The 21,655-nt window shown below is 43.8% G+C and overlaps 2 protein-coding genes across 7 annotated transcripts; both read right to left on the bottom strand.

Annotated features, from left to right (window-relative positions):
• Positions 1-1,290: 1,290 nt before the first annotated feature.
• On the bottom strand, positions 1,291-3,552 carry LOC147444769 (uncharacterized). The gene is made up of 6 exons (XM_086527306.1): positions 3,507-3,552; positions 2,459-2,523; positions 2,256-2,305; positions 2,084-2,129; positions 1,479-1,533; positions 1,291-1,361 (listed from the first exon to the last, which is right to left on the bottom strand). The coding sequence occupies exons 1-6, from the start codon at positions 3,550-3,552 to the stop codon at positions 1,291-1,293; spliced, it is 333 nt and encodes a 110-aa protein (XP_086383432.1).
• LOC147444768 (plastid transcriptionally active protein) lies at positions 3,357-21,372 on the bottom strand. 6 transcript variants are annotated; one of them, XM_086527300.1, is made up of 5 exons: positions 21,257-21,370; positions 5,273-5,406; positions 4,910-5,058; positions 4,679-4,742; positions 3,357-3,735 (listed from the first exon to the last, which is right to left on the bottom strand). In XM_086527300.1, the coding sequence occupies exons 1-4, from the start codon at positions 21,309-21,311 to the stop codon at positions 4,700-4,702; spliced, it is 381 nt and encodes a 126-aa protein (XP_086383426.1). In that variant the 5' UTR covers positions 21,312-21,370; the 3' UTR covers positions 3,357-3,735; positions 4,679-4,699. The 6 variants fall into 6 exon arrangements, with proteins under 6 accessions (XP_086383426.1, XP_086383427.1, XP_086383429.1 ...); XM_086527301.1 differs by lacking the exon at positions 3,357-3,735 and adding an exon at positions 4,191-4,557 and having other exon boundaries at positions 21,257-21,372; XM_086527303.1 differs by lacking the exons at positions 3,357-3,735; positions 21,257-21,370 and adding exons at positions 20,783-20,858; positions 20,944-21,227 and having other exon boundaries at positions 4,191-4,742.
• Between the last annotated feature and the right edge of the window lie 283 nt (positions 21,373-21,655).

Here is a 21,655-nt window from a genome sequence, read left to right as displayed (position 1 = left end):
AAAGATATTTCCACTTGTCGACACACTAGAGAGTGTCAAGGTAGTCATAAAGGAAGGGTTAAGACCATAAAACTTCTTAAAAAGATAGAAAGATCTGATCCACTTGAGAAGAAGAGGAGGACAACTCCTCACTACATGATTTAGCAAGGACAAGGAGCTGGGAGAGGTATTTTGACAACAAATCTACTGCCTTCAATAGAACTTTTGTCCAATACCGTAAGCAACTTAGCGCAATCATTAAATGAAATCACTCCAACCAATAACCATGTGATTATGAAGCAGAAGAAGATGAAATCTTTACAGAGGCATTTTCCTCATTAATACATTTTAAAATATAGGAGCTAGCTTGTGACACAAGGTGTGTAGGGATATCTATTCCTTCGGGCATTGAAATCAAAAAGTTTCCAGCTCGGAGTTGGATGCATTTTTAGGTTTACTTACCAGGGATTTTTTTAACAGCGGTTAAGTATGGTCTAGTTCTAGGTGAAATGCTCTTAAAAAAGTACATATTGAATCTTTTCAACTATCCCGACGCGTTTAATTTCATGCAAGCAAAGTTGCAAACAACCAAAACAAAATCAAAGGTAATTAGCATGTTCTCATGAAGTATGAATGTTAGCCTCATCTATCTTTCAATTGGTTAAGCCAAAAACGACGTAAGGATTGTGAGAGGGGACCTCAGTTTTTGGAACATCCTCTAAGCAACCGAGATCTTGTACAAGAGTTACAGATTGAAAGTTCACTCAAAAGTAAAGGCAATTTATCTATGAATTGAAGATCCTTGATCTTCTTCAAATAGCACCCATTTGGGGGGGGGGGGGGGGGGGGGGGGGGGAGAGAGAGAGAGAGAGAGAGAGAGAGAGAGAGATTCTCACTTGCATCCATACAAAAAAAGACAGCTATTTGTTAGTGATTTATGTGTTTTGTAGGCATCAAAAGATACTCTGTGTATTATAGATGTCGTCCTAGTTCCAAGGATTATTGTCCCTTTGTTTTTTTTGCTCATTTTTATGTTTTTTCTAAGAACAGCGTTTGTTTATAGAAGATGTTTTTACTTTCCTATAAATTTCTTTCCAAAACAACCCTTGAAAAAAAACCCATATGCCATTTTAAACCAGTCACAATTCCAATCATCATTCATCAAGGATAAAGAAGGTAAGAATCAAGACTCTTTGAAGTACATCAAAAGGTCAGTCAAGCATGTTCTCAATCAAACACCAATTGCAGTTCATTTATTGATAAGCATGGCTTTGAAAATAGTACAAAACCAAAAGAAACTCATAAACAAGGCTACGGGTCACATACTCCAAACCTTCTCGAGTTATCAAACCAATTACGACACCCAAACCTATGCCAGGTGTCTGCTATACGAGTAGATTTTTCTCAACAACAAATGTCAATATCCATTGATTCCACTATAAGAAAAAACTACAAGTATATTATGTTGATTTGCTTATTATCACTATTCCACACCATACCTGCATCACAACACATTGGTATCAAAGCAAAATTGGGCATAACTAGTTTCCAGACCTGCAACAGTCATAAAGAGAATTAGCAATGGTCAACATCATGGGGTCATGATACCGTTATCCTTGGAACTTCCTTTTACATCAAATCAAAAAAAAATTGACAAATTTTTGTTAAAGATGGACCACCTTGACCATGAACACAATATTCAATGTGTTTTAGACAGTTTGCCAAGCGATGCCCCAACCTTTCAAAGGCAACCGACCATATCAAACAAGAGGCAACACCATAATGGGCCTCACATCCCCGTCCCAGAGCTCAAGGAACCCAATTAAAGTCTACCAAAAAACAGCTGGCATCCACCCTCTTATCACATTAAGATCAAATAAAAACAAAGGTGATTTCCCGACACAGGGCTGTGTAAAGGGTACTAATACAAAAACCGAGAACCATATACATAATCAGTACCTTCAAAGGGAGGTTATAATCCCAACATATATGAGCAGGGTCAAGGTAGTTCATCTATGCCCTCAAAGTGACCAATAAATAAGATTTTGATACTTTCCACAAAGAGCAACGGCTTTGAAAAACCAAATCCACGTTTGCAAAATACCTGTCTACCTAAGATGAAGTAGCTTCTTCTTTCACCTTCTTCTTTGCTTTCATCATGGTAAACACAGCGCAAGTAACACTCCAACATTAGAAAAGAGTAGCAATACCAAAGAAGAACAGAGAACACTTGCAACAAGAACTAAGTGAGCACCGCTTGAGAGAAGTGGGCTCACCTTTTATAGGGTTTGAGGACGAACAACAATGAGGTCTCTTTGAATTGTTTCTATGACATTTTAACTTCTCTTCAGTTGTCCTCCCTCTCTCTCTCTCTCTCTCTCTCTCTCTCTCTCTCTCTCTCTCACACACACACACACACACACACACACACACAACGACATCCCTTAAAGCATCATAACAACTTGAAGGAGAAAGATACCCATAATTCAACAAATTTTGGACTTTGCTCATTAACTTCCAATAATAGAAGATAAGAAAATGCACCTGAAAAGAACATCCATCAACAAGCTACATGCCAAATTCCATCTAAATGACCTTTGAGATTATTTTCCAAATCAATAATGAAACTAAATGGTGCAAAGCAATGTAAAACGGCAAGTGACACCAAACAGTGTAGAACTATATATCATGACTTGGCAATCTTATTATGTGATACAAAATGATAAGCAAGCAATAGTGCAAAAGTTAAACCTTACACATCAACCACCAGTGTGGCCTAACGTCAGTTTCATGAGAGACCCATGAGGTGGTTGGTGTATGCTGGTCAAGTTTACCCTAGGATCACCTTGTAAATAACTGTAAGTTTCCATACATGGTAAGTATTGATCATCTTAATGCTCGAATATACAAATCTTTTGGTGTAGCATTTTCCAATGCATTATGCATAATGTTTACGGGTGGATTCGGTTGGCTTTTTGTATTTATCAAAAAAACATGTGGATATCCACACAGGTATATGGACATACAAGTGGCCGTGAGTTTATCTTTCTTTAATCCTTCGTTATTCTGTGGCTATCCATGCTGGTTTAGATGTATTCTTTGAAAGTTAATACACATGATATTGGTAGCTCCCAAATTGACAACTACAAGGCACTCACTGAAAAATCAATCAGTAAATCTCACACACTAAGTGATGTTAACTCGATGAGATTGTCTTCACCCACTGGACCACTATGTGCCACTAACATTGCACGCTAAATCAGTAACCTTTTGCACTAGTCATTTACAAAGAGGCACAATAGGTTGATGTATTGTGAAATATGAAAATGTGTAATGCCTTTTTGGGACACTGGTGCACAAATAAGAAAGATTATTGACACGAGAGAAACTTCTTTATAGCACTTACAGAACCAAGACAATAACAGTACAAGTCAGGCTGTTTATAACGCAAGCTTGCGCAGGCAAGTGCCGTAGAGCTGGCATAATGACAACGGGCCAAAAAAAAGATGTAAAGTTTCCAGCCCTACCGCCAGGACGGCAGCCTCGCTCCCTCGGGACGAGGGAGATGTCCATGAGCTTTGCGAACAGGGCATTGAACTGTCGACCCCGCAGCTACGCAACCAACCAGCTAACCAGAAGCTTGCTGGTTATTCGTTGATAAAATCTTCGTAGCTTTATTTCATAATCTAACAAGCTTCTAGTGTGAATGACAGGGCACTGGAAAATCACCACCTTTGGTTCACACTCTTGTGCAGTCTGAATGCATCATAAAAGCATGAAAAAAAGAGGCATTTGAGCAAACACAAAAGAAATCCACCTTTCAAGAACTTGGAAAAGCAAGTTTCCAGATTTAGAAAGTCTAATCTTTATTTAGCATCACAAAGAGTACACTTTCCACTTGAAGTCATAGGCTTCACGAAGAGTACAAGAATGTTGTTACAGAATTGTATTCAACAGCTTAAATAGAACTGATTTCTTAACAATGTGTGAGAGAGAAAAAGAAAGTTTGTGGTGGTGGGGGGTTTTTTTTTGAGGGGGGGGCTCAAGAAATGAGTGCAAAGTAAAGAGAATTTTTTTGGTTTTCTAATCTCGAGATTTAGCATTAAAGAACAAACAATGATTTGAAGGTATCCACTTATAACCACCATTGTCTTATCTCCAAAGCTGAAAAAACCAGCCAAACACTGAGGTCTTTGCCATTGGCAGGCCAATAAGGGGGAGAGATTGATGAATTACCTGAAGTAGCAAAAGTCTTTGACGACATTGAGAAGAGTACAAAAATTGAGGTACTACTCCAGTTATATGCTGCCATCAATGATGGCAGTGCATACAACAAAATGAAAAATCTTGCTGCTTAAAGACCCAGGATAACAATCAGCACATAAGTCAGACCTATGAGGACACCATGTTACACCCAATCAGAGCAAGCCTGCTGGGATGCTCATCTCTTAAGAAACGAGACCCCTGACGCCTCACCTTTCATTCCCAAAAAGGGTAAAAACCCATCTTCAAACGCCTTAAAGAGGCACACCTTGGATACACCAGGTTGTGATAATCAGAAGCATCATGACTGCTCATCTTCATAAGACCAAGAAAACCAGACCAGTTGCTCTTTACTAGGTAGACATAAGACATGACCTCGTTTTGCCAATATATACTATAAGGGGAGCGGTGGACGTAATTGGGATAGACGTCGTACCTTCTTTCTGCCCAATATATACTATGCATAGCCTCTACCAGCACAATTCAAGCATCGTTGTATCCTACATTCAGAGCACATAGCCATCAGGGAATTAGTTGAGAATTCCTAATACGCACAATAAACAGTCACATCAGGTCCTCAACGATTCAAATTCACCCAACACTCCAGGCATACAAATCTAGTGAGCTAATCTTGATAAATTTATTTCTTGATCCAATTGTCTAGTACCTTTTGCCATCACAAGTAGGACAGAGGCATGGGTTTGTGACAACTGGGTCGTAAAGTGGGTTCCAATCGATGACTGCATTCCCACGGCATAATCTGCAGTCAATCAATCCCTTTCCCTTGCAAACTGCACATGGAGGTGCTGTTTTTTTCTGTCCAGAAAGATTTAGTTTTACTGTTCAACATCTTTAGCTCAGATACAAATAATTCAAATCTTGGCGTGGCTATAACGCATGGCACCACGTACTCCTGGAGTGCTCTATCGTTTTGTCTAAGCAAAACCTTGAAAGGGTTCCATGATTCAACTATCAAAGAGTCCTCAAATAACCTTGACAACAGTGCAGGCATCCAGGAACAAGGGAACACCTTTTTGAACTCCACAACTGCTTGAAACGCCTGGATGGAAATCGAGGTAGCTAATGACAAGGTGAAAAAACCCCCCATTATTGCTCCTCCAACAACAGCTATCAGCTTGACTGGGCCACCCCTCATTGTTGACCCTGCATTTCACAGTGAAAAATATACAATAAATGGTTGAGCTTTAGCCATCCACGTCAACATAAAAATTTTGGAAAATAAAACGACTTCCAAAATAGAGAGTGACAGTACAGTATGCTTGTGTGACTTAAGAGTTAGTTATCGTCATTACAAAATGACACCTCTATGACTATGTGATAAAAAAAAGTGAAGTTCAGCTAAACACCAACAGCAGCCAAGCTTTTCTGCATTGCTCTGAAATTCTCTCGCAGGAGCTAGTATGCCGAAACATTTGTGGTAAAAAAATTCTTCATAGACACAACCCCTCAATAGCATGACAAGTTGTTCCAAAAGTTCCAAACCAACTGTAGACCAAAATATCTGGAGTGAAGGTGTCCATGAGCAGACTCAAGAAACAAATTGAGAAATAAGTAGGCATGGCCATGTGGCATGAGCATCCACATATGGAACTATCACCATGCGATAGCGCATATCCTAGTCCACACTATATTTTGAATATCATTCATCAATTATCAACATCCTAATCCCCACAGGACCTCCAATGTCTCCTGATCCGCACAAACCTATCTAATCAACACATCCAAGGCCACACTTTTCTCCATACAAAGGCCTCCGATGCACTAGAATGCAGATTCAAGCATAAATGCTTCCACAAGTGTCATGCAATCATCGTATAGAATATATGCAATGCACAGATACAGTGTTAGCAACCACTGAGCAAAAAAACATTAAAGTGTCACATAAACTTTGCAGAACTAGCCCTAGGACATAACGCGACCTCCATGTGAGGCCATCACAATAGGTTATCACAACTTGAGCCTTGGCATTACCGTTCAGTAGCAGCTCTCAGATGTAACTTCTCTCGATCAATTTGTCACAAACGGGAGCGCATAACAATAACAAATAATACTCAACTAAATAGATTTTATCTCTTAGAAGCCATACTCTGAGAGAGAGAGAGAGAGAGAGAGAGAGAGAGAGAGAGAGAGAAATGAAATGTGATATTAACGTCTTCAAAAGGCCAAAATGACCTATGAGACCAAAAGGTTACATGTGGTGAATCTAATACCGGGTCTGGACTCTGGGTACGAAAAGTATGAAGAACTGAAAAGAAAATAGTGGGTAGGGTGGGGTGGAAGCTGATACAAAAATGGGGGCGTGGGGGGGGGGGGGGGGGGGGGGGGGGGGGGGGGCGCCTCATTGTGCCCCTCTTCAAAAGGTCCTCTCTGTGTCTGCGAATCTCCAGTAAGTATAATCCGAGGCATTTTTTATCCTGGTATCTCATGAATCTAGAAAGTGGTCCAAAGCCCTCTCTGAATAGACAGTGAAAGCGGCCTCGTATCTCATAGTATACTGGGCAGCGACATATGTAATGTAGCTCTGTGAAACCGGCCCGTAGGGCAGTAGGTGTTGGCTTTCACCCGAAATTCTTTACTTAAAATACACACACAGAGAACGTGCGAAGGAAACCTGTGACGGGAATTGACACTTGAATACACACACCGCTCGGAAGCTAGAATGCTCCGAGCAGACGCCAACAACCTGTAGGCCCCAAAAATTGGCGCCCCTTTCAGTATTTCTTTATTCTTTAACAGAGGGAATAAAACCTGTGATCTCCTACGAGCTGCCCCGCACAATCCAGGCAAAGAAACACCTGTTTTGGCCCGATTTTGGCAGCATAACTATACTAGGACGCTTCACAGTCAGTATCCCCACGCAATAGATGACTTTCTCGACGCATACGGACACTTTGCAAAACCTGGCGAGAATCTGCAGCACACTGAATACTCTGTTTTCTGCCCCGAAAATGCGCCAGATCACCTGTACAGCAGTCCCCTCGCGTCCCCAAACCTCCTGAGGGTATTAGGGTCCGTTTAGGGCCGAAACCCTAAACCTGCAAAAATACACAGCAGGCTGAAATTCCCTGTTTTGGGCTCCGTTTCACGTGTCGGTCGCATCTGTAGCAAGGCCTCGAGCTCCCGCACCTGTAGGGCTACTTGCCCTTTGAATCGGACGAGATTTCGCACGTGAAACCTCTCCGAATTCACTTGTACCTGCGGGGGATTAGCCACTAGCTAATCCAATACCTATGCAAGAGGCTCTTGCCTCGGCAATCGCGCATGAACCCACACAATTGTACATTGGTCAAATGAGAAGCCCACTAGAGGGGCATAACATACCTGCTCATAGGGGAGAGAGAGAGCAGTGCGTAGCGTGCAGGGCATCACTCCTGGCACCTCACTGTACATAAGAGGGAAAGGAAGGACTCCATAGCTCTTAACCTGTGGTGACATACTACAGCTTAAAAATCAGCGCCCTTTTTTCTGTAGGAGGAAAGTTCACGAAATTGTGACACTTGGCGCATTTACAAGCATTTGCCCGTTTCGGGTTTGCCGCTTAAAAATATCCCAACCGGTCGCCCAGTTGACTTCGCAGCAGAGTAATAAAATGTTCCTCTTGTCATACCGGAGGTAATGACGCGAACACATTTCACGGCCCAAAATAGCAGTTCCCTAAATTTTAGGAAATGATTCTGTTGGGCTCCCAGCGGTCATCTGACCATCTATCCTCATTGGGACCGCATCCAAAATTGCAATGTGGCCCAACTGTCGGATACGTTCTGTTGGTAGTCACACCTTGACTTCCTTTATTGAGTTCACTTCCTAGTATCCACCAAGTTGCTAAGTGCGACGGGGGGACCTATATGATCTTGCTCTGAGCCTAGACATCCTCTTACTATACGAATTCCAGTGCCGACCACTTCCCGTCTGCGGGTGAAACTACCGTTCACATTGGCCATACAATGTCCGACCGTTTGCTACTTCAAAAAGAGGGTCTCAAAAATAAAACAAAACCCATTGGAAAGAAACCAACAACTAAAGTTAGCAGTTGCCACGTCCTCGTGACATAGTTAACAGCTGCCACATCCCCATGACATACCCCCCTGTTGAAATCGCAAACGTCCTCGATTGCATACCATAAATACACGCCATTGATGATCTTGTGCTATTAACACTCTTTTATCATCGCATGTATCCGCAAGAAAGGTCGTAACACATAGATACAAATGACTTAATGAGACCTTCATACTTTTGTCATTTCCATCTATTACACTGAATTCATATGTACATTTGATGTACTAGCTCTATCATTACCCCTCCTTTGCACACGTTGGGTTGGTGCATAAGTAGGCTGTAACCCAAAGGCTTCAAGGTAAAGCTGCAATACATTTGGTGACTCTGACAGTTCATGCTCTTCCATCCACTTTGCATCCATAGGCGGATAGTTCTTGAACTTCACCAAATAACGTCTTGCAACCTGTCCTTTAACTTTTCTGTCCTTATGTGCCAAAACTTGCTCAGGTACCAGGATCTCATCAAGTTCCTCAACTTCTGGCGAATCCTCATCTGACATATCTTCTGGCACATCACCCACGAAGGGTCTTAGAAGACTCACGTGAAACGCATTATGAATCTTCCATGCATCAGGCAATTTCAGCCTGTAAGCCACATCGCTGATCTTGTCAAGCACTTGAAAAGGCCCATAGTAACGCATACTCAGCTTAAGAAACATCCGTTCCTTACCCTTCCTTTTCTTTAACCTTGCCTTTTCGAACCTTAACAGAACCCAATCACCAGGTGATAACAGCAATTCACGACGGTGACGATCAGCAGCCTTTTTCTGCTTTACCTGAGTCTTCTTATACATCTCATCCATGTTCTCAACATATCGATCTACCTCAAAGATTTTGTTCTTTGTATGCAAAATGGGAGGAACCTTTTTGCCGCCTTCAACAATTTCAAAAGGTGCTTTGCTAGTAGACGAATGCACCGTATTATTGTACGCATACTCAAGCATAGGCAAATACAGTTTCCAGTTGCCTTTATTATCTGACACATAGCATTTCATCAGATCTAAGACAGTAGAATTAGCCTCTTCTGACTGTCCATCAGTTTGTGGATGAAACGAAGACAAGAACTTGAGCGTAGTGCCTATGTTCTCAAACAATCCTCTCCAGAACAAACTGGTCATGCGAGGATCACGATCACTGATAATCGATTGTGGCATACCATGGTACTTAAACACGTTGTACATGAACAAGCGTGCCATCTTATTAGATTTTATCTTCTTCCTGACACGGATAAAATGGGGCTGCTTGCTGAACCTGCACATAATGGTCCATATACCATCATTCCCTGTTTGCGTTCTCGGAAGATCAAAGATAAAGTCCATAGCAATGCTTTCCCATGGCTTATCCGGAATCGGCAGTGGTTGTAACAACCCTGGTGCCTTTTGCCTGTCAAATTTGACCTTTTGGCAAAATATGCATGCTCGCACAAAGGCATCCACATCTCTCCTCAAGGTAGGCCAATAGAAGAATGTCTCTACCGCTTTAACTGTCGCATCAATACCACGATACCCTGCATACGGTGGGACATGACTCTCTTCCATGACCTTATGTCGCAGTGGCCTAGTGACACAAAGTCTACCATGCATCATCATAAAACCATCTCTGAGGAGGTAGTGCTCGTGATGTTGCCCCTCTTGCAACTGCTCAAAGATCCTTGCAAAATCTTCATCAGTAGCATATTGTTCCTTCATGTCATCTAAATCATGATGATAAGGAATTGACACAGCTGAAATTTGTGGCTTCCTTGATAGCGCATCAGCCACAACATTCTTCTTGCCTTCCACATGCAAAATCTGGAAGTGGAACATGGAAAGAATGTTTGCCCATCGCATATGCTTTTCGGATAACTTTAACTGTGTCAAGAAGTATCGCAAGGTCTGATGATCTATTTGGACAACAAAATCAGCACCCAAGAGGTAGTGCTTCCAGCTAGAAAACGCATGAATCACGGCCAAGTGCTCTTTCTCATAGACTTGCATAGTCCTCTCTGGCCCTTGCAAAATTCGGCTTTCATAAGCTACTACCCGTCCATCTTGCATTAGCACTGCTCCGATGCTACTGCCACACGCGTCACACTGGACCACAAATGACTTCCTGAGATCTGGCAAAACAATTATTGGATCTGAAGTCAACTTTTCCTTTAAGAGACTAAAAGCTGAAATTTCTTTTTGGGTCCATCTAGACCTCTTTCTTTTGCAAAGCGTGAAGAGGCAATGCTATCTCTGCAAAATTATTGATAAACCTTCTATAGTAGGAACACAATCCCAAGAAGCTTCTGACATCGTGCACAATCTTCAAGTCTGGCCATGTCTTGATAGCTTCGACCTTTGCGGGATCCATTCTAACACCATCCTTTGAGACTATATGGCCAAGAAAGTGGATCTCTTCCAAGAAGAATTCACTTTTCTTAGGATTGACAAGTAACCTGTGGCTGCGCAGCTCTTCGAACACAATGGTCAAGTGACGCCTATGCTCCTCTTCATTCTTCGAATACATTATCATGTCATCGAAGAATGTCCCAACAAACTATTGATGCGAGCGGAAAATCCAGTCCATCATTCTGTTGAACGTGGCAGGAGCATTTGTTAGCCCAAACGGCATCACTAGAAATTCATAGAGACCAAATGTCGTTCTAAACGCAATCTTGTGCACATCCTCTGGCCTTATACGAATCTGATGGTACCCACTCTTAAGGTCTATCCTGCTGAAAATTGCAGCACCCTCTAAACGATTGAGAATATCATCAATTCGAGGAATAGGAAACCTATTCTTGATGGTATTCTTATTCAATGCACGGTAATCAATACACATGCGCCATGAGCCATCCTTCTTCTGCACTAGGAGCACCGGGGAGCAAAAGGGTGAAGAACTAGGCTGAATCAGCCCCTTCTCTAATAACTCCTCAACCTGGCCCATAATCTCTTTCTGCTGCGCCGCACTAACCCTGTAGGGAGGTCTATTTGGTGGGCTACACCCTGGCACCAAATCTATCCAATGGTCCTCAGGTCTCTCTGGCGGCAATTGTGACGGTAATGAATCAAAAAAACAATCATTAAACTTTTGCAAAAATGTTGACCTTTCTTTATCTAACACAGATAAATTTGATTGATCACTGTCTGAGACATCACGTGCAAAAATCAAGTACACAGAAAGATGATTCTTTATTACAGAAGTGATAGCAGAAGCAGATACAATGGGACTGACTCTCCTTTAAGCTTTACATCCAAGATGTGAGTTTTGCTCCTATGCTGTACAGTGATCTTTTTGTTGTAGGCATCCAAGACTCCATGCACTCGGAACATCCACGGGATCCCCAACAAGGCGTCACAACCTTCCAACGGCATGATATAGAAATCTTATGTGTCCACATACGACTGAATATGCAGACGCAACTTTCCAATAATGAAAGTAACACACTCTGAGTGGCCAGGACATGCCAACCCTGCCTGTGTTGTGTACCCCATCTCTTCAGCTCTGATGCCCAGCTTCATAGCTAACTCTTGTGAGATAAAGTTGGCTTTGGCACCTAGATCAAAGAAGATAAGTGCCGTCTGATCCCTAACCTTACCCCATGTCCTGCATAACTCACTGGCATCTGTACTAGGCCTGTCGCCCACCATGTCTGGCACCAAACCTGCCGTGGGTTTAGGCTTCTTGCCTTTCTGGTCTTCTTTATCCTCGGAGTCAGCTGGTTCTTTTCCATTGTGGACAATTGATAGCAAAGTGACCAGGCTGCTCGAATATAAAGCATTTGTTTTCAGCTATTAGGACCTTCTTTTCCTCGAGCGACTTGCGCACAAAAGGCTTCCTTTTTTGTTTCTTTGCCTGCGCTCCAGAAGTCCCGGCTGAATCCTTGTCTTTGGTGGCCCTTTCTGACCCCTGTGACGCTTCAGGAGCCGTTTTCGCAAAGGGCTTCTTCGCTGAATTTTTATTTTGCTGCCCTCCTTTCTCGTTGCTCGGAAACCCACTATCTTCTCCTTTCAACAAGGCAAGACCAGTGTTCGCAACTTCCATAAGCTGAGTGAGAGTAGCCACTCTGTTTTTGGTACAGTAATCACGAAGCCCTTTACACAGCCCACAACAATACTTCTCTATCTGCTCTGTCAATGGCACAAATCTGTAGGAGGTCACTGAGAGTAACGCTTTACAAAACCTCCCAGCAAGCTCTTGCATGAAGCTGAAGTAAGCTGGTGCCAATCTGTCATGACGTCGGCTTCAAATTCATTTGACAGCCAAGCAGATGCAAACATTTGCTTGAAGTAAACCCAAGTGGCGGGTGCCTGTCCTTGCATTAACAATGTCGTCCACCATGTAGACGCATTGTCCTTTAAGAAAGTAGCAGCTTTCCTGACTTTCGAGGCCTCTGTAAAATTCCCTCCTGCATAAGCTGTGTCAAACTGCTAGAGGAAAGTGAGAGCCTTTGCTTTATCTTCAAAGCCACTGAAAGTACTGAACTTTACAGCTGCGCCACCTTCTTTGTAAGCTTTCAGCTTCTCCAATGCCCCCAAGTTGTCATAAGGAATGGTCTGCAACATGGGTATTGTAGTAGGCATGTTCGGCACATCTTGGCCATTCACATTTTGCATCGTAGGTGCGATATCTGGCTGCTGTCCAGAAAAACCAGCCATGCCAAATTGACCGTGTGGCACCCCAAATTGGCCCTAGTTGCACTGAAAACCCTGCTGCATGCCGATACTACCATACATGGGGTTTGGCATGATGCCTTGCATACCCCCAAACACTGTTCCTGGCATGTACGGCTGACTTCCAGGCGCATAACCAGCCATACTTTGGAACACTGATCCACCCCCGAAATACCCAAGATGTACCATGGGTGGTGGAAAAAATTGGGTGCACAGCCTGGTATCCAATTCCCTGTCCATTCAAGATAGCATGCTTGCTCTGAAAGGTGGCGGGCTGAACTGGCATAACCTGTGGAATAGGCATTCTAGCCACCTGTTCAAGCACGGGAGGAACCTGTTTTGGAGCCCCTGACTCCGCAACATGCGAGTGTTCCCTTTCCTCCTGAGCCGCATGAAGTACCTGGGCTTGAGCCTCAACAAGCTCCGTACACGACGTAGGTTGCCTATTTTGCTGACTAGTGACGCTTGCAAGAACTCCATAAACCTTGGATTCTGCACCAACTGCGAAAAGACATTCAAAGGGGCAACTAACTCAGTCCTGAACGCATCATCCTCAAGTTGCCCAGTCATGAAGCCCTGTACTACTGGAGGGACATTCACATTGACAGGAGGTACAGACTGACGTGGCCGTGAGCTCTCGCCAATCTCGAAAACCATAGGGATTTCCTGTCTGTCCTTTGAAGAGGAACCCTCTTCCATAATGCCCTTCCCTTTGTCGGCCATAGTGTAGTCCCGTGTTCCGGCAGTCTGTGTCTTTACCCAAACCAATCGAGGCTCACTCTGAGGAAAAAGTGATTGATATCCCGGCAATGGAACCATGAAACCGGCCTGTAGGGCGGTAGGCGTTGGCTTTCACCCGAAATTCTTTACTTAAAATACACACAGAGAGAACGTGCGAAGGTAACCTGTGACGGGAATTAACACTTGAATACACACACGGATCGGAAGCTATAATGCTCCGAGCAGACGCCAACAACCTATAGGCCCCAAAAATTGGCGCCCCTTTCGGTATTTCTTTATTCTTTAACAGAGGGAATAAAACCTGTGATCTCCTACAAGCTGCCCCGCACAATCCAGGCAAAGAAACACCTGTTCTGACCCGATTTCGGCAACATAACTATACTAGGACGCTTCACAATCAGTATCCCCACGCAATAGATGACTTTCCCGACGCATACGGACACTTTGCAAAACCTGGCAAGAATCTGCAGCACGCTGAATTCTCTGTTTTCTGCCCCAAAAATGCGCCAGATCACCTGTATAGCAATCCCCTAGCGTCCCCGAACCTCTTGGGGGTATTAGGCTCCGTTTAGGGCCGAAACCCTAAACCTGCAAAAATACACAGCAGGCTGTAATTCCTTGTTTTGGGCTTTGTTTCGCGTGCCGGTCGCATCTGTAGCAAGGCCTCGAGCTCCCGCACCTGTAGGGCTACTTGTCCTTTGAATCGGACGAGATTTCGCACATGAAACCTCTCCGAATTCACCTGTACCTGCGAGGGATTAGCCACTAGCTAATCCAATACCTGTGCGAGAGGCTCTTGCCTCGGCAATCGCGCATGAACCCACACAACTGTACATTGGTCAAATGAGAAGCCCACTAGAGGGGCATAACATAACTGCTCATAGGGGAGAGAGAGAGCAGTGCGTAGCGTGCAGGGCATCACTCCTGGCACCGCACTGTACATGAGAGGGAAAGGAAGCACTCCATAGCTCTTAACCTGTGTGATGGACTGCAAATGAAGCCTCTCCCAGCTTAAAAATCAGCGCCCTTTTTTCTGTAGGAGGAAAGTTCACAAAATTGTGACACTTGGCGCATTTACAAGCATTTTCCCGTTTCGGGTTTGCCGCTTAAAAATATCCCGACTGGTCGCCCAGTTGACTTCGCGGCAGAGTAATAAAATGTTCCCCTTGTCATACCGGAGGTAACGACGCGAACACATTTCACGGCCCAAAATAGCAGTTCCCTAAATTTTAGGAAATGATTCCGTTGGGCTCCCAGCGGTCATCTGACCATCTATCCTCATTGGGACCGCAACCAAAAGTGCAATGTGGCCAAACTGTCGGATATTTTCTGTTGGTAGTCACACCTTGACTTTAGGCCTTTATTGAGTTCACTTCCTAGTATCCACCAACTTGCTAAGTGCGATGGGGGGACCTATATGATCTTGCTCTGAGCCTAGACATCCTCTTACTATACGAACTTCAGTGCCGACCGGTCTGCGGGTGAAACTACCTTATACATTGGCCATACAATGTCTGATTGTTTGCTACTTCAAAAAGAGGGTCTCAAAAATAAAACAAAACCCATTGGAAAGAAACCAACAACTAAAGTTAGCAGTTGCCACGTCCTCGTGTCATAGTTAACAGCTGCCATGTCCCAGTGACACTCTGTCTCGAGCTCTATCTGGCACACTTGACAAATCCTAGACTCAGTGGGTACTCCTCTAAATCTACCTGTCTCGATCTCTAGCTGATGTGAGGATGTGCGTATCTGACCGATAGCACATCGTATCCCGTGGGATAGATGAGTATCCATGTATCCTAGTCTGATCACAAAACCATCCTCCGTAAGCTGGAGAAGATGCTCTCTATAGAAAGCCATCTTCGTACCCAACTCATGTGTAGGTTGTATCCATGTCCTCTTCGTATCCATCTGAATAAGTCCTGTCTGATGAGCCTGGTAATCTCTGTCCTAGTTAGGGGGATGGAGGGTGCATCCAGAGAGTAATGAAATGGGGGTAGTTGATCCATACTAAAGCCATGTAACTGCATCTCTGCATACCAACATGATCTATCTCCCTGCAATGCCAGCGCTAATACAATGGAGCTCTTTGACAATAGAGACATCAGTATCCAAAAGGTTGTAGAGGTTCAAAGTCCTCCATGGTAAGCACTCTGTCGGGACGACTCCTATGTCAAGCCAATATGGTATGGATCCTCTGTCGCAATCTACGTCAATGTCGAGAGGGTCCCCTCATACGTGGGCGACCGGACCGCCCGAACTCTATCGCCCGATCAAGCAGTATGCCTCTGGTGCTGCTATGTTGTGGGGCCTGTTCGAACTCCTTTGTCTGTGACTGAAAGAAATCTGTAATTTGTCGCTGTCGCTGGTTCTCTCTCATTGTTCCCCTCTTCAAAAGGTCCTCTCTGTGTCTGCAAATCTCCAGTAAGTATAATCGGAGGCATTTCTCATCTTGGTATCTCAAGAATCTAGAAAGTGGTTCAGCCCTCTCTGAATAGACAGTGAAAGCGGCCTCATATGTCATAGTATATTGGGCAGCGACATGTAATGTAGCTCTATCTCGGACTCTATCTGGCATGCACTTGACAAATCCTGGACTCAGTGGGTACTCCTCTAAATCTGCCTATCTCGATCTCTAGCTGATGTGAGGATGTGTGTATCTGACCGATAGCACATCGTATCCCGTGGGATAGATGAGTATCCATGTATCCTACTCTGATCACAAAACCATCCTCCGTAAGCTAGAGAAGATGCTCTCTATAGAAAGCCATCTTCGTACCCAACTCATGTGTAGGTTGTATCCATGTCCTCTTCGTATCATCAAGTCTTGTCTGATGAGCCACGTAATCTCTGCCCTAGTTAGCGGGATGGAGGGTGCATCCAGAGAGTACTGAAATGGGGGTAGCTGATCCATACTAAAGCCATGTAACTGAAACCAAGATAACATGATCTATCTCCCTGCAATGCCAATTGTCGCAAAGACTCTAGTGCTAATCAAGCATATCTGTCTCTAGGGAGAGCCAAGGTGCTATGCATAAATGAAACTGATCGAGTGAGTGCCTCCACTACCGATGGAGGAGCGGCGAGCTCCACCCTAACAATGTCATGTGGGATGCCGAGAGTGTAAGGTGAGGGCTGTAAATACACCAAAACAGGCTGAAAATCAGCAAGGTAGAAGTCGAAGAATCGCCGGCAAAGTCGCGGGATTGATCAGCTTCCAAGCAGGAAGACCAAGGAACAAGGAGCGGGGCTCCGGCTGTCCAAGATCGGCAAGGAGGAAAGGCTGAAGTAGAGGTAAAACGCTGGTCAATCTGCTGGCTGTCCTGCTGCCAAAAACGCTAGTGCAAATGGCTGCTGTCCTGCCCAAAAACGCTAGGGTAAAGGGCTGAAAAACGCAGATCAACTTGCTGCCCACCTGCAAAAACGCTGGTCCAGATCTGGCTGAAAAACGCTAGGCAAAGGAGAGGGCAGGTGGTGGCGATGAGGCAGAGGGAGGGAGGTCGAGAGCAGAGGGATGAAAAAGAGGATGCAGATCCACAAAACACTAGGGCTGAAGCAAAAAACGTTGGTCCCAAAAATGCTGATGGAGATGAAGCAGTTCTTCGCGATGAAATCCTCCGCAAAGTCCTCCTAGGTGTAGGCGATGGCAGATCCAAGCCTAGAGCTCTGATACCATGTCAGAGTGCAGTGGAAGGTAAGAGAGAGAAAGAGACAATGGCAAGAGAGAGAGAGAGATGAGATGAGACAGATGGTGGAAAGGCTGGCAACCCAATAACTCCAGATGGCTACATGGTGTGAGATAAGACAATGAGGGTGCCCCCCCTCCTATATATAGGAGAATAGGGGTTGGTCAGGCAATAATCCTCAATATAGCCCAATGACCTAAAAATATGACCCTCCAATATAAATGGGGGTGTATGTGACCAAAACAGGTCTAAAGTGGGAAATGTGTTGAACAACCCTGAGTGTGCCTGAGATCCCTGTCCAGCAAGTGTACAGGTAGCCAACCCACAACCAAGAGCCAGTGCGCGTGATGGTGAGGTGCCTGTAGACAATGTGCGAAGCATCTAGAGACGCAGAAAATCTAACAGAGAGAGAGAGAGAGAGAGAGAGAGGGGGGGGGGGGGGGGGCACGGACACTCCAAGCGAAAAATAAATAGCAAAACACAAACAGAAACTTCAAAATCACTCAACTTGAAGAGAGAGAGAGAGAGAGTCAACAGGGCACGATGAAGTTCCTCGCCCAAATGCACTGGCCCCAAAGACTGGCACCCCTTTCGATATTTCGTTATCAAGGTAGCTAGGTACGTAGTGATTGACACAAATTCGGTACGTAAGGTACGTAGTACAGAATGGATTGAGTTTTTAGGTACGCAAAAATTTGTCCTTTTTTTCAAAAAGCCTAAAACTGAGAGTACTTCATACCTTTACTTATGCATTTACCAAGACTTCAAATAAAGACTAGAGTCCACGACTCTAACCGAACAATGAAAACACAAAGCTGATCAATGTCTACAGCCAAATAGTGTCAAATGTCTCATGTCATGGCCTCATAAAACTAGGAGCATTAAAAAAAAGTAGAGAGTGATAATCCAAGACTGAAGTGTGATGTCTTGACTCTAAGAAGTTATGCAAACCTCACAATGCACGATTTTTTTTCTTTGAAAAAAAGCATCCGTACAGATCCCTATCCATACGTACAGATCTGTACTGTACGACTTTACTGTACGGACCTATCCGTACGTTGTATGGATGAAACCTTGTTCGTTATTATTGCTTGTCGCAATAGTACAACTCTCGAGGGTCCTCTGCTCTCAGACTCTACATCTAGATGCTCTACACAGTGAGGCCCCGGGGGTTGCCCAAAAGTAGAGCACTGAAAAGCACTTCTCCAAAAGCACTAAGCCCCAAAGTTTCTGCTCCCAAAAGCTAGAACCGGAAACTCCAAAAGCTGCCAGTAAAAATTGCAGAAATCCGTGCAACTGCCACATGGCACAGTCAACGCAATTCGCAAAATTACGTACAACCACTGCAACGTCAGCATCCGTACAATATGCTACGTCAGCATGTTAGCACGTTTTACGAAAATTATCCTCAGAGTTCAAGATTTGGGTTTTTAGGGTTTTAGGCTCACGATCGGTGCTCATAAGTTCTTTAAGTTGATAGGCATCTTCTAGGTTCAATTCCTCTTGTCCACTCGGCCATTTCTCTTCTAGTTGGCCATGCCACATCATCAGTTTGTGATAGTGCATCTCTTTCAATTCAGTTGTTTTGAAGCGTCTACAGTCTATTCAATCTGTTCTTTTCCGTTGGCACGTGGTGCCCTCCCATTACACCTGCCTCAAAGTGTAGATGAAAAAAAACTCGACCTTGAGCTTCGTCCAAGTCTTGAAATAGTTGTGCAAAGCTTCCAAGTCAATTGAATCATCTGTCGGTTTTTGTTTTTGTTGTTCAGCTAGATATACCAATTGTCGAACCATGTATAAGGGATGCCCAAAAGCAGAGTCCCAAAAAGTTGCGGTTCTAAAAGCACTTGAATCTAAAAGCGTCTGCACCCAAAAGCTGGCGCAAAAATCTGCCCAAGCAACCAGCACAAAACGTGGAAATCCATACAGCTACCACGTCAGCATAGTTCGCGCATTTACAAAAATCTGGCCTAGAGTTCAAGCTTTCGTTATTTTGGGTTTTAGGCCTCTCGGCCAGTGCTCCGTAAGTTGGTAGGGTTAGGATTATTAATTCCTAACCCCTTTATTTACTTTGGGCCACTCGGCGAGCCTTTATAAGTTGGGATTTCTTTTGTGTCTTTTTCTCTAGTAGTCTTTAGACCTCTCGGCCAATTCCTGCACAACTCAGTCAAGTGTGTTCAGAAAATCCAAAAGTCAGCGTTGACTTTTTGGAGTACAAAGGTTGAGGAGCCACTATGTAGTCTTGCTTCCAAGCTTATCTTCCAAGTATGGCCCCCTAGGCACCCTTTTAAAGGCCTTGGCCTAAAAACAAGAGACACAAAAAGCTAGCACTAATTAAAAGCAACTGACAAAAATTGTGGCACCTATGATAAAAAAGAAGTACCGAACGGGATGGCAAACTTTGGGGCAGTGCATCTAGGAGTGAAACTGCACCACTTCATGTCACGACGATTGTCAGTTTTCAAGTTTAAGTGTCAAAATTTTCACTTCTATTGGTGTTGCAGTGAGATTAACACCTTGTCACTGCCCCGGCTACAATCTACCTCACATATAGACAGGCACAGCCCCAAAATAGCCCTCATTCCCTATTGTGTTCTTGGGAGATACCGGAGCCACCGCAAGACAAGAGGTGAAAATCTCTAAAAAGGTAGATATTTTATCATTGTTGGGTCACGTGTGGCCATGTTGAGCCCCACATTGTGTATTGTTATTATATTGTGTATTAGATAAAGATTGTCACGATTGCAAGGGGGAATATTCTGAATCAAGGAAAAAGTTTTGAAGGAGGTTACATGGAAGCAAGTTACAAAAGTTGCACTTGGAGTTCTTCTGAGCCTATACAAAGCTTGGTATATCTCAATGGATTGTTCCTCACAGGTTTGGCCTCTTCGGAGGCCAAGGAGTGGATGAGAAATGGTTTGATCTCAGGGAATCTCCTAGAGAGCAAGAAAAATGTGTGTGCCTCCTCCAGGGATTCTCATGGTCCTCACAAGAGTGAAGACTACATATGACACTCTGAAAAGGTGACTACGTATGGCAATCCTCCCCTTGAGCAAAGGGTAGCACAAGAGAAGCTACTTTTCAATTGTTCTCCTTTTGCAAGGTGCAAGAACCTCCCCTTTTTTCCTTTTTGAGGTCTCGTATCCTATCTTTGGAAGGTTGTATTCATGTGGGTGCTATGCTGTACTCCTTGTTGTTTGTAAGGGAGTTGTCAATTCGAAATTAGTGTCACAATTCCTTAAACCCAAAATTGGACTCAATAGACCAAGCTCAAAGCAAAAAGAGTGAACAGTCAGACAATGGTGTGACAACATTGACGACCGAAAATTCCCAAACATCAAGGGAATAGTAAGCTCTAAACTTCATGCTAACACAAGTAAACCTCCTATGGAATTACCTCTCCAAAGGTGCATAATAAGTACGAGCTCTGGCACTATAGACTCGCACCCAAATCACCAAACCTGAGTGGAAGTCTGTAAAACCTGCGTTTCAAGACTTGCGATGCAAATATCAATGTGGGCAAAAGAAAAATTATAAAAGATGACAGAAGATCCACACCTTCAAACCACAATCTAGTGGAAAGAGCAAAATGCAGAAGGCTTACAAGACTGTCAGCTTCTGCAAACGCCTCGGGTAAGGACCGCGAGAATTCTTACTGAACAACTTGCTCTGGGGTCTAAAGTTTAACTCGAGAACTTTCTTTGAGCTATTTCATGGCTTCGTAAGCGCAGCGCTCTCGCTCTCTACTTATCACAAGAAATATTTTACTATTGATAGAGAAACAAGGTGTCTACAGGAAAGCAGGGCACTGCCTTTGATTGCCACAGGTAAGCGGGAACGTCCAAAGAGACCAAAAAATTGCAATTGTTACCTGACGTATTGGATTTGGTTAGCAATATTATAGAATTGTAGGTGCACGAAATCATAAGAATACAATTTTCTCTCAGTGATCCAGAATAATGAGCCCATCAAGCAGCAATGAACAGCATAAGTTGTAGTACAAAAAGACCATAAACTTTGATCGGAAAAAGCAATTGCATTAGTAGGAGTGTATTTTAAGTAGGATATACAATCATCATCATGCTTCTATTCCAAAGAAGTTGGCAATGTAGCAAGGGGTTTATCAATAGAGGAATTGTATAGTCACTATAGGTATGTTGATAGTGTTGTGGAAGTACTTTTTAACAAAAGCCTCGGATTGTAAAATGTAGGAGAGGTGAATGTTCACAAAGCTAAAGTTGATTGCACAAAGGAGATCGAGTTTATCTAA

The sequence above is a fragment of the Adiantum capillus-veneris genome, chromosome 13, assembly GCF_014529385.1.
Source record: "Adiantum capillus-veneris isolate H3 chromosome 13, ASM1452938v2, whole genome shotgun sequence".
Lineage (NCBI taxonomy): Eukaryota > Viridiplantae > Streptophyta > Polypodiopsida > Polypodiales > Pteridaceae > Adiantum > Adiantum capillus-veneris.
This window is presented reverse-complemented; position numbering and strand designations above follow the sequence as displayed.